Source organism: Phaenicophaeus curvirostris, chromosome 28 (genome assembly GCF_032191515.1).
Source record: "Phaenicophaeus curvirostris isolate KB17595 chromosome 28, BPBGC_Pcur_1.0, whole genome shotgun sequence".
NCBI classification, from domain to species: Eukaryota; Metazoa; Chordata; class Aves; order Cuculiformes; family Cuculidae; genus Phaenicophaeus; species Phaenicophaeus curvirostris.
The window spans coordinates 5,870,368-5,882,084 of record NC_091419.1 but is presented as its reverse complement, the minus strand read 5'-3'; the positions used below and the strand labels follow the sequence as shown (position 1 = coordinate 5,882,084).

General features: G+C 57.2%; 1 protein-coding gene across 1 annotated transcript; it reads left to right on the top strand.

Annotated features, from left to right (window-relative positions):
- The first annotated feature begins 117 nt into the window (after positions 1 to 117).
- LSM4 (LSM4 homolog, U6 small nuclear RNA and mRNA degradation associated) lies at positions 118 to 8,393 on the top strand. Its single transcript, XM_069878221.1, has 5 exons — positions 118 to 176; positions 699 to 740; positions 1,304 to 1,402; positions 4,431 to 4,614; positions 7,031 to 8,393. Exons 1-5 carry the CDS (start codon positions 174 to 176, stop codon positions 7,117 to 7,119), a joined length of 417 nt encoding a protein of 138 aa, XP_069734322.1. The 5' UTR covers positions 118 to 173; the 3' UTR covers positions 7,120 to 8,393.
- Positions 8,394 to 11,717: the final 3,324 nt, after the last annotated feature.

The following is an 11,717-nucleotide window of genomic DNA, read 5'->3' as shown; positions in this document are numbered from 1 at the left end:
AGAGCCACCCCCCCTTTCCCGCCCCCGCGCTGTCGTAAAAGGCGCGGAGCCGGGAGGCGCGGCGGTTGCTTTACGGCCGAGGCCGCGTTCTGCGCTCGGATTGGCTCCGCCGGGACCGCGCCGCGCTCGGATTGGCCCCGAGGGGCGGCCTGAGCGGCACCGGCACCGGCACCATGGTGAGAAGGGAGCGGCCCCCAGCCCGCTGTCCCCGCTTCCTCCTTCCTCCCCCAACCCCGGTGTCCCCCTTTCCCCCGCCATCCCGGTGCTCCGCCCCCAGTCCCGGGGGTCCCCTCCCTGCTCGACCCTCCCAGATCCCGGTGTCCCCTCCCTGCTCGACCTCCCGATCCCAGGGGTCCCCTCCCTGCTCGACCCCCCAGTCTCGGGGGTCCCCTCCCTGCTCGACCCCCCGATCCCAGGGTCCCCTCCCTGCTCGACCTCCTAGATCCCGGGGTCCCCTCCCTGCTCCCCAACCCAGATCCCGGGGGTCCCCTCCCTGCTCGACCCCCCAGTCCCGGGGTCCCCTCCCTGCTCGACCCCCTAGATCCCGGGGTCCCCTCCCTGCTCGACCTCCTAGATCCCGGGGTCCCCTCCCTGCTCGACCCCCCAGATCCCGGGGGTCCCCTCCCTGCTCGACCCCCGATCCCGGTGTCCCTGTTCCCAGTGGTGCCTGAGCGCTCTCTCCTCTCTCCCTGCTGCAGCTGCCCCTGTCTCTGCTGAAGACGGCACAGAACCACCCCATGGTGAGTACCGGGGCCCTGGGGTGACACTGGGGGCAGATCCCGGTACCGGGGCCGGGCCAGTGCCCTGGGACTCCTCTTGGAGTCCTCAGCACACAAAGGACATGGAGCTGTGGAGTGAATCCAGAGGAGGCCACGGAGATGATCCAAGGGCTGGAGCACCTCCTGTATGAGGACAGGCTGAGAGAGTTGGGGTTGTTCAGCCTGGAGAAGAGAAGGCTCTGGGGAGACCTTAGAGCAGCTTCCAGTAGGGAAAGGGGCTCCAGGAAAGCTGGGGAGGGGCTCTTGATAAAGGAGGGCAGGGAGAGGATGAAGGGGAACATGTTTCAGCTGCAAGAGAAATATTGGGGAGAAATATTTTACTGTGAGGGTGGGGAGGCCCTGGCCCAGGTTGCCCAGAGCAGGGGTGGCTGCCCCATCCCTGGAGGGGTTCAAGGCCTGGTTGGATGGGGCTTGGAGCAACCAGATCCAGCAGGAGGTGTCCCTGGCCGTGGCAGAGAGCGGAACTGGATGGGTTTTGAGGTCCCTTCCAACCCAAACCGTTCCGTGACTCCTGTCTCTTGCAGCTGGTTGAACTGAAGAATGGCGAGACGTACAACGGGCACCTGGTGAGCTGTGACAACTGGATGAACATCAACCTGCGGGAGGTGATCTGCACGTCCCGGGTAAGGCCGGGCCCTGTCCTAGGCAGTGTCCCTCCCACTTTGAGCCCTGGGAAGCCCCCAGGGGTCCCTGGCCATCAGGCCTGCAGCCAGGCCACTTGAGCTGTTCCTCAGCAGCCATCGCTCTTCTGGAATCCTGGCTCCAGCCTGGAATGTGAACATAATCTTGGCCCTGGCCCAGGTTGTCCAGGGAAGTTGTTGCTACCCCGTCCCTGGAGGTGTTGAAGGCCAGGTTGGATGGGGCTTGGAGCAACCAGATCCAGTAGGAGGTGTCCCTGCCCATGGCAGGGGGTGGAACTGGGTGGCCTTCAAGATCTCTTCCACCCCAAACCATTCTATGATTTATAATTCTATGATTTACACTATCCATGATTAAGGAATGTCCTTGGACACAGGCTGGAGCATGGCTCAGAGGGTTCCCTTGCCCAGAGGGTTCCCAGTGCAGGGTTGGGGTGCGATAGCCCTTGCTGAGCTTCCCAGGAACGGAGCCTTCATCCAAGGAGCGAGCTCTGCTCTGAACACCGCCCTGGCTTTCATTAACTCCTCTCCACATCCAAATGGAGAAGCCGGTTGTTTACACGCACCGGGGCTCTGCGCCGTCTGGTTCTTTTGCCCTTGGCCAAAGCAGCTCCAGCAGATTGGGATCTGTGTTTTGGGCTTCCACCTCAGTAGAAATGTCTAGTCTTGTCCCTCCCAGCTGTGCGCTGTGGGAAAGCAGCAGCCGGCTGGATGTCAGCTGGTGCTGCTTTCCCTGCCTCAGAACATCAAGAGCCCTGTGGGAGAGACAAGCAGAGATCCTTGTTCTCCCCAAAATTCCCCCAGTACCTGTGGTCTCCAAAACAGGGGAGTTTTGAGCGATGTTGTTCAAAACAGAGACGTGTTTTCATGTCGGTACGAAGAGTGAACACCTTGAGGTTTGAGAGGGGCAGAGCAGCGGGGATGAGGGATTTTGGGGCGCACCTTGTCTTATGAGGACTTATGAGGAGCGGCTGAGAGAGCTGGGGGTGTTTAGCCTGGAGAAGAGGAGGTGAGGGGAGACCTCATTGCTCTCTCCAACTCCCTGAGAGGAGGTTGTGGAGAGGAGGGAGCTGGGCTCTTCTCCCAAGGGACAGGGGACAGGACGAGAGGGAATGGCCTCAAGCTCCACCAGGGGAGGTTCAGGCTGGACATCAGGAAAAAATATTTCATGGAAAGGGTGATTGGTCCCTGTCCGAGGCTGCCCAGGGAGGGGGTTGAGTCCCCTTCCCTGGAGGGGTTTAAGGGACGGGTGGATGAGGTGCTGAGGGACATGGGTTAGTGATTGATGGGGATGGTTGGACTCGATGATCCAGTGGGTCTTTTCCAACCAGGTGATTCTATGATTCTGGAGGGACAAGCAGGGAAGGAGCTGCTGTTTTCCTTAGCAGGAAGGGGACTAGGAAGAGGTAACAGACAGCAAAGCTTTATCTGTGCCCACAACACTGGCTGGAGCACCTCTTGTACAACAGGATTCAGCCTGGAGAAGAGAAGGCTCTGAGGAGACCTTCGAGCAGCTTCCAGCAGGGAAAGGGGCACCAGGAAAGCTGGGGAGGGACATTGATCAGGGAGGGCAGGGAGAGGATGAAGGGGAACGGGTTTGAGCTGAAAGGGGGGAGGTTTAGATGAGATCTTAGGGAGAAATGTTTTCCTGTGAGGCTGGGGAGGCCCTGGCCCAGGTTGCCCAGAGCAGGGGTGGCTGCCCCATCCCTGGAGGGGTTCAAGGCCAGGTTGGATGGGGCTTGGAGCCCCTGATCCGGGGCTGGAGCCGCCCCTGGGGCTGTGCCGGTGGAACCGGGCACCGACCGCTAGATGGCATGGAACGGCGGGCGGCTCTTTGCTCCGGGGGGGCCGGAACGAGCAAGCGGGGAGCCTGGCTCCATCCCTGCCCGCATCCCGAGCCAAGGAGGAGCAGCCAGGCACATCCAAGGCAGGGTGGGGTTTGCTTGGGTGTCTTTTGGAAGAGAACAGTTTCTCTCTGTCTCGTCTTGTGCGTGAAGGACTTGCCTGTACAGGCAGCGTTGCCCCAAATAACTTTGGGGGTTGGGGGGGAAGCAGATTATTTTATCCCAGGAGAGGAGGAACGAGGCGTTCCTGTTTAACCCCCTCTTCTGGGACACGACAGGCGCCGTGGCTGCGTGCTGCCGCTTGAGAACCGCTGGGCTCGAGCGATCCCATCTGCAGCCAAGCCCTGGCGGAGCCCGAGCCGGGGCGAGGCGGGTCCCCATTCCTCCTCCCAGTTACATCATGGGCAGCCGAGTTGTTGTTCAGCTTCATCGCTCCGTTCTTGTTCAGCTTCATCGCTCCATTCTTGTTCCCGCAGCTCGATACTCAGGAGCCGAAGCCATGACAGCTTGTGTCCTAGGAAGAGCCCTAAAACTGTGTTCAACAACATCTGGAGATGCCGCTCTGTAAACGAGCGCCTGAAAACTTTCTTCTGCGTGTATATAAAATCTATAAGCTCCTTGTTTTCCACAGCCGCCGTTCCCGTGCTCTGGTGGCACAGAGCCCGCAGGCAGCTGGCTCCAGACCTGCCTCCCTGCTCCATCCACACCCCAGAGGAGGGAAGGAGGGAGGTGACTCCCAGCTGAGGCTGTGGGAGCAGAAACTCAGCCTTTGTGCAGCTGCGAGGTCTGGAGCCGTGGTGTGTGATTTACCACCCTTGCCTCTCCGGTCCCGCTTTCAGTTCCCTCCCTGTACGAGAAGGGAAGGTGCTGAGAAGGGAAGGTGCTCGTTTCCTCAGCCTCCTCTTCATTTTCTGTCGGTGTCAGAGGCCGCTGTGGAACAAATCGAAACTGCAGTTGCTGGTGGCTGAGCGCCCTTCCCCCAGGCTGTAGGGCTACGTGGTTCGGAGGAAAAGAACCACCCTTTTTTTGCAGCTAGTTCTAAATAACGCTTCCAGAAAAGGCTGAGGAGCTGTCATGCTCTCCAGAAGTGATGAAAACACTCAAATGTCCCAAAAGTAGCACAGAATCCCCTGGCTTTGCTCCTAGCCTAACGTGTCGCTCCCCACTAGGATGGAGACAAGTTCTGGAGGATGCCAGAGTGCTACATCCGTGGCAGCACGATTAAATACCTGCGTATCCCCGATGAGATAATTGACATGGTGAAGGAAGAGGTGGTGTCCAAGGGCAGAGGCCGTGGCGGGATGCAACAGCAGAAGCAACAGAAGGGCCGTGGTGTTGGAGGTGCCGGACGAGGTAACGATTCTGTTTGGTTTTCAGCTCAGAGAAGGGCGAGCGGGGTCCCTGCTTTTAAGTTTCACCTCTTGTGCACAGAAGAGCTCTGGCTTCTCGGCTTTAAGCCCGGGATTGTTTGTCTGGGAGAAGCTGGAGCTGCTCCTGTGCGAGATCCAGCCGAGCAAGTGTGTTGCCTCGCTTGTCAGGCAGCCTCTGCCAAAGAATAGAAAGGATTTGTGCCAGGGCTGTGCCTCCCTCATTACTGGGGTTGGGCAGGAGCTCGAGAGAGTCTGAACGTGACTGTTTCTACCCCTCCCGGCTGGTTTGGAGCGTGGCTCTGCGAAACCAATGTCTGTGAGCTCAGCAAGTCGGGGAGGGACACACACGGCTGCTCTGTGTGAAAAGAGAACTGGGCTTTGGCCATGGCAGTGATAGGAAAATACCATCTTTTCTCCCATTCTAATGAGGCTTTGGATCTCCTGGCTTGTTCAGTTATTTATTTTTCAAGAAATCTCTGTGGGTTTGTGTTCCTCCCACCTGATGCGAATAACTCTGGTTCCTGATAAACAGAGAGGCTGTCGCTGACGAAGAAATGGGTCATGGAAAGAGCTCTGCCTCTCCTCACCCACTTCTTGTGGCTGGGAGATCTCAGAGGATATATTTGCTGTTTTCTCCCCAGACTGTCCTGCTGGAAGCCTGAGATCTCTTCCTCTCCTTTCCTTCACACAATTTGGGGTTTGCTTTGTGGTCCCTGTGCTCTGCTCCAGGGTTGCTCTCGGCACAGGCTGAGCCTGCAGTCGGAGCTAAAAATCCTAAGCGCGCTTGCTTGCTGCAACAAAATGGGGTTTGGTCTGGGGAATCTGAGTGTTTAAAAGGAGCCCTGGGGACTGAGACACCGAGGGCCAAGTCTGCAGAACACCCTTAACGAGCTGCCTGCGTTTGGATTATGCATGGAATCCTGGTAGGGCGGCTGGGATCTACCCAGGACGTGTGACAGGCAGCGTTTCCAAGTCCCAGGGACTTCTGGAGGGGAAAATCCCTGGTGATTTCTGCTGCCTGCGCTACCTCCAGGAAGCTCCGAGTGTGCAGAAGTGACCTTTACAAATCTGAAGGCGCCTTTATTTTTCCTCCTTCCCTTTTTTAGTGTCCAAAGCCCTTGGCATCGCAGCTTTTTTGGATATGGTTGTTTGGACAAACATTCTAGCTGAAATGTTTTCTCTGCTGTGGAAACATCCACCTTGTGGAGAGCCGAGCGCCGTTTGAGGCGGGGTTCCCTGCTGGTTTGATGTGCAGCTTAAATTTGCTGATGGAATATTTTAAAGGGAAGCTTCAGCATTTGCTAATTAGCTGAAAGGTTTGGCTCCCATTACTGAGACACGAAGGGAGGAGGGGAAATAAAAAGAGGCAGGACGGTTCTGTCGCGAGGCCAGCAGGCAGAAGTGAAGCTGGAATTGTGCACGCAGTTGAAAGGATGATTGTTTCTGACACTGCTAATCCTTCGTCTTCTGCTTCTCGGCGTGCCAGATGCAGAAGCGTGGCAGGCTCTGCCCGGGGAGCTGCCAGAGCCCCGTGAGCATCCCGAGGGCTGCAGGATTAGGAGCACTTTGGTTTTACCCCTGGTTTAGGTGCATCTCCGTGGCAGAGCAGAGGGATCTAGAGCTGCTCTCCTGCCTGGCCCCTAATCCGAGCTGCTCTGGGCTCTGCCTCTTGTCCGGACGTGGCTGGTGGAGCAGATCCGCTGTCCTTTTTCTTGTTGACACACATAGAAATTCCAGCCTGGAATCGCTTTCTGCTTGTTTGGAGCGAATCTGAGCAGCGAGGGAAGGAAGAGAGTGGGCTCAGCAGCTCCAGGGACAAAGAAGGAGGTGGCTTTTGGATGCAGGGATGCTCCTGCGTCCTCAGCAGGTCTCGTGTAGCATCCCAACTCCCACTGCAGCTGGGATCGCTCGTCTGGCAGCAAGGTGCTGACAGAGGGGTGCATTTTTTTCTTCTGTAGCTGAGCAGCCTTCAAACCAAGTCATCCACTTTGGTGCTTTTGGGGGTCACGTTCTAACCTGTCCATCCCACTGAATTTAAGACATAGGATCCCTTCCTTGGCTCTGTTTTCCAGAACTGAACATGGGAGGTGTCCCTGCTCGTGGCAGGGGGTTGGAACTCGATGATCTTTAAGGTCCCTTCCAAACCAAACCATTCCAGGATTCTATGATTCGATTTACAATAACACAACGAGCACAAGGGGACAATAATGCCCTGTGAAGGGGTTGCTGAGCTTGCTGTGGAGGGGGAATAGATTGTAAATAAAGAGTCTGGATCTAGAGGAGAAAACAGGCATCTGTGTGGGTAAAACATCACTCAGTGAGAAGCTCTGAGTGCCTGCGAGACATTGCTGGCTCACAGAGATGCTCTTACCCCCGTGCTCTTCCTTTCTGCCCCGCAGGTGTGTTTGGTGGCCGCGGCCGAGGGATTCCGGGCAGCGGAAGAGGCCAGCAGGAAAAGAAGCCGGGCAGACAGTCAGCAAAGCAGTGAGAGGCTGCCTGTCCCCTGGCCGTTGGGTTTGTATCGCCTCAGGATTGCCACGTCTTCAAAACGTTCCCTTCTTACCCCTCCGTCCGTCGATCCCTGCCCGAATCATGCCTTTTGGAAGCTATTTAATCTGGTAAAGTGGAGTTAATCGCTCCTTGTCATGTTAGAAATGTTTCAAAAATCACTTGTGATTAAGGAATCCTGAGAGTGAAACCAGTATTTAATTTTTTGGGGTCACCAGGTTTAATTTAAATGTTGAACCGTGCACAGTGGTGCCAGAACGAAGGCAAATGCCTTTGGGATTGCTTGGATGTTTTTTTTTTGTACTTGAAACTTGGGAAACTCTTTACATTTGTCACAGATGCAACTTGAGGATTTTGTCTCTTTACAGGCGGAGTCTTAAAGGTTTGGGGGTTTATAAAACCAACAGACTTTTAAGCTACTGCTGATCCCCTGGTTTTGGCTGTCAGTTCTCTCTCCTGTTCAAGGAGAACCTGGGATAAGCATTGCATCGGCTTCAAGGTTTTCCAAGAGAGCTTTGTGATAAATGAGCGTTTCCCAATTAATGTATTGCTAATTTGACTTCAGATTAGAAGTTTCCTTTAAAGGAAAGGGCTTTCTGTGTTTCCTTGTGGAAGGCTGGTGTCCCCCTCCATTTTCCTTTTATTCTGAAAAGCAACCAAGCTGTGGAGTTGATTTATTCTCCCCCTTTCCCTCTGATGCCGAGTCCTGAACTCGGAGAGTATTTCTCAACCTCATTTCTTTGGTGCCCAGCGATGGACTCCACCGCTTGTGCTTGTTCTTTCCTTTTCTAGTAGCGGATTATCTGCCCTTGGGGACACGGAGCCGCGTGTGAGCGTGTCCCCCCTGTAGGTTAAGGAAGCTCCTGTGAATTCCCAGCTCGGGTTGCTCCAATTTTCCTTTCCACACGGTGCAGGGTGAGCAAAACGCACCTGCAAACTATCCTGGCTGATCTGAATTGAATGTCTGCACGGGGGCACCGGGGGAAGAAAGAGGCTCTGGCTGTGCCTCAACCCCCTGAATAGAGAAAATAGCTTAATTCTAGGGGGAAAACTGAGACTGTGACTTGTGCTGAACAGTTCTGGGTTTGGTTTGGTTTTTTTATTTTACAACTGATTCCCATTTTGAAGTCGCCTCTCCGCCATCGCCACTGCGTTGAGAAAATGAGGAAAGAACATGCTTTTATATATACTTATTTTTTTAACGTTTCTAAACCTTGTGCGCAGTGGTGAGTAGGAATAAATCACCAACCTGTACCGAACGACTCCCTCTCTCTGTCTGCGACGGGGCCGAGCCCTGGTTGGTCCTGCTCCTTCCCACAGCCGAGGCCGGTGTCACCTCCACCTGCACCTGAGCTCTGGTTTAGGGAATAAATCCAGCACTGGGGCCGAGCCTTCGCTCTCTAACAGCAGCCACGTGCTCTCCACAGACGCCTTTTCCTTGGCGTTAACCGGCAGCACCGAGATTCCAGCCCCATTCCGGGTGAGCCAGCTCTGGCCAAGGAGCCAATTCCAGGCGCTGGGAGCAGGGCACACGTGTCCTCTCCTCCTGGAAACTCAGTCTCAGCGTAAACACCCGTGTGGCATTTTAACAAAGCCCAGCCTGAGCCCCGTGTCAGTCTTTCCCCTCCCGGGTTGCTCCCTCCCTTTTGGGTCCCTCCAGGCACAGAAACTGTGTGCCTGGATGAAAAAATGAAGCGAAGGCATTTAAGGTCTCTCCTAGCCAGATAAATCACCGCAACAACGGGACCTTTGGCTTCGGCTCGGGGTAGGGTCCTCCAAGAGCATCTTCTCCCCTGGTGAAGCGCTGGAGTCAGGATTGGACCTCGTTAAGTTCTGCTTTTGTTTAATTACAACCATAGGCCTTAGCAGCCTTCCCTGCTTGCCTCCCCTCTTTGTTTTTTCTCCTCTGCAGGGATAGTTTTGTCCTAAGCTTTGGAATAGCTCCTTGCAGGGGAATTGGCATCAGGTTGGGTGCGAGGTGGCTCCTTTCGGGAGCTCCTGGGAATTGAGGTGACGTTTATCTGTGATTTTGAGCCTTTTTGCCCCAAACCTGAGTGTCTGGGGCTCCAACCCTGCTCCGTGGCAGCGCGGGGAGGCGAGCCACGGCCGTGAAAACCCAACCAGAACAGGGAGGAGCGGGAGAAAAGCAACAACTGGAGAGGAGGAAAAAGATCAGAGCCTCGCTGCTGGCGTGGGTGGGTGCAGCCTGGCAAGGCGAGTGCGTCCTAGCCGGAAAGACAGGCTGGATCGGGGTGGGGGGGACCCCACAAAGGCCACCCTGGAGACCCTCCCTGCTCCCTTTCCTGGATGTTTTCATGATGGGGGGGTTGGTGGCAGCTTTGCAGGGCTGCGGGGCTGGCACTGCCACACGCCGCTGCCGGGTGACTCACAACTCGTGTTCCTCGCCAGGGAGGCAGCACAGGAATAGTTACACACCAGCCGCCTGCGACGCGGAGGGAGTGGCTGCCGAAATATTTCAGGGCTGCGCTAAGCAACTAAAAATACACGTCAAACCCTCCTCCTCCTTTTTTCCTTTTTAAATGTGTTTGCTTGCTTGCTTTCTATTTTTTTTTTTTAATTTTTTTTTTTTTGGTCTTGGCAATTCTTGTTTGCGCTTGTTGGAAGCCCCCAACGCGGGGACCCGCGTGAGTTTTGGGGGGCAGGCGCTGGCCACCAGCGGCTTCTTGTTTTCCCGGCTCTGTTCCGCAGCGATGACTAAGAGCAGCTTCCACTTCCAGCTGCCCGCGGTGCGAATCCCAGGGTGGCAAACGCTCTCCTCCTCGTTCCCTTTTCGGGGAAGGGCTCGGCGGGCAGGGGGACGCGGGCGAAGCCGCAGGAGTTTGGGGGCGTCTCGCTTTGGATCCAGCCCACGTCGTCGATCAGAGCCGTGGGTGTCGAGCGCTGGGGTGGCGTCTTCTCTCAGCCGCTGGCGGAGCGGGATCTGGCAGTGCCGGTGGGACGGAGCCGGCTGCCCGCAGGGAACGGGCCCTTGGGGACCAAGGAAAGGGGGAGAGCAGGGGCTTGGAGGTGTGAGGATGCTCCGGGGAGCGGGGCCCTGCTCGAGGCAGTGTGGGCTCAGCCCAAATCCTTGCTGCCTGCTCCGGGGTAAATATAGCCCGGCTGGCAGGTGGCGAGGGACAGCGTGACTCAGTGTTCCTGGGGGAATAGCAGCTTGGGCCACCGGTGCCCAGCCAAGGGACGGTGGCACTGCCACCAGCTCTGGAAATAAAGCTTTGGTTCCTAGCTCCCAGCCAAGGGACGGTGGCACTGCCACCAGCTCTAGGATATAGCAGCTTTGGTGACCAGTGACCAGCCAAGGGACGGTGGCACTGCCACCAGCTCTAGGAATAGCAGCTTTGGCCACTGGTGTCCAGCCAAGGGACAGTGGCACTGCCACCAGCTCTAGGATAACAGCTTTGGCTTCTAGCTCCCAGCCAAGGGACAGTGGCACTGCCACCAGCTCTAGGATAACAGCTTTGGCCCCTAGCTCCCAGCCAAGGGATGGTGGCACTGCCACCAGCCTTGGGAATAACAGCTTTGGAGACCAGTGACCAGCCAAGGGACGGTGGCACTGCCACCAGCTCTAGGATAACAGCTTTGGCTTCTAGCTCCCAGCCAAGGGACGGTGGCATTGCCACCAGCCTTGGGAATAACAGCTTTGGCCACCGGTGCGCAGCCAAGGGATGGTGCTGTTGGCTTTAGGGAGGGGACCCCCGACTCGTGCTCCCCACGGCAGGCGGAAGGGGTGACTGAATCACGGCCCTCATTAAATGCTCATTAGGAAAATTAAGCTGCCGGCATCAAGGTTGCCACTGGCGAGACGTCCTGTGGCGTCTCCAGTTTGGGGACAAGGGCCACATGGGATGAACAGCGGTGGCGTCGGGGTGGGAGCCCACGGAGGGGACACGGCAGGGTGACCCCGCGGGGCTGTGACCCTCGGGGAGGTGATGCTGGGGTTTCGCTGGTGGCTGAGCCCAACCAGAGCCGGTTCTCGTGGCTCGCGTCCCTGGCCGCCCGCCAGCCGCTCTTCCAGAGGCCCCGGAGCTGGTTCCTTCTTCCCTGGAAATGATTAAGGCACCTACAACCAGAGCTGGTTCTCATTCCATCCCGCGGGGGCTGGTTGTGGGTGCCCGTGGGTCCGTCCCTGGCCAAGGGGGTCCCCGGTGGGGCTGGAGCGGGGGGAGCTGCCCCCCCGTACCCCCCATCCTTGTCCTGAGCCAGATGGGTTCCATCAGGATGGAAAGTCTGAACCTGCCAAGCCGGCCGCCGGCCGCACCCCTAATGATGGGGTTGGCAGCGGAAACACAACCAGGACGGCGGCTTCACCTGGCAGCGAGGCCACGGCCGCCCCGCTGCCTCCTCCCCGATGGGACCCCGGGCTCGGAGAACCCTGGCACGGGGCTCGCTCGCTCTGGGTTCTGTGGGGTTTAACGAACGGCAGCGGTTGGGGTGCCAGGGGGCCCAGCCGCCTCCTGCCTCAGTTTCCCCAGTGCCGGCGTCACTGGGTGGCTCCTGTAACCGCTGCGGGCTCCCTGCTGCCAGGGCTGAGCCGCGCTGTCCCCGTGTCCCTTGTCCCAT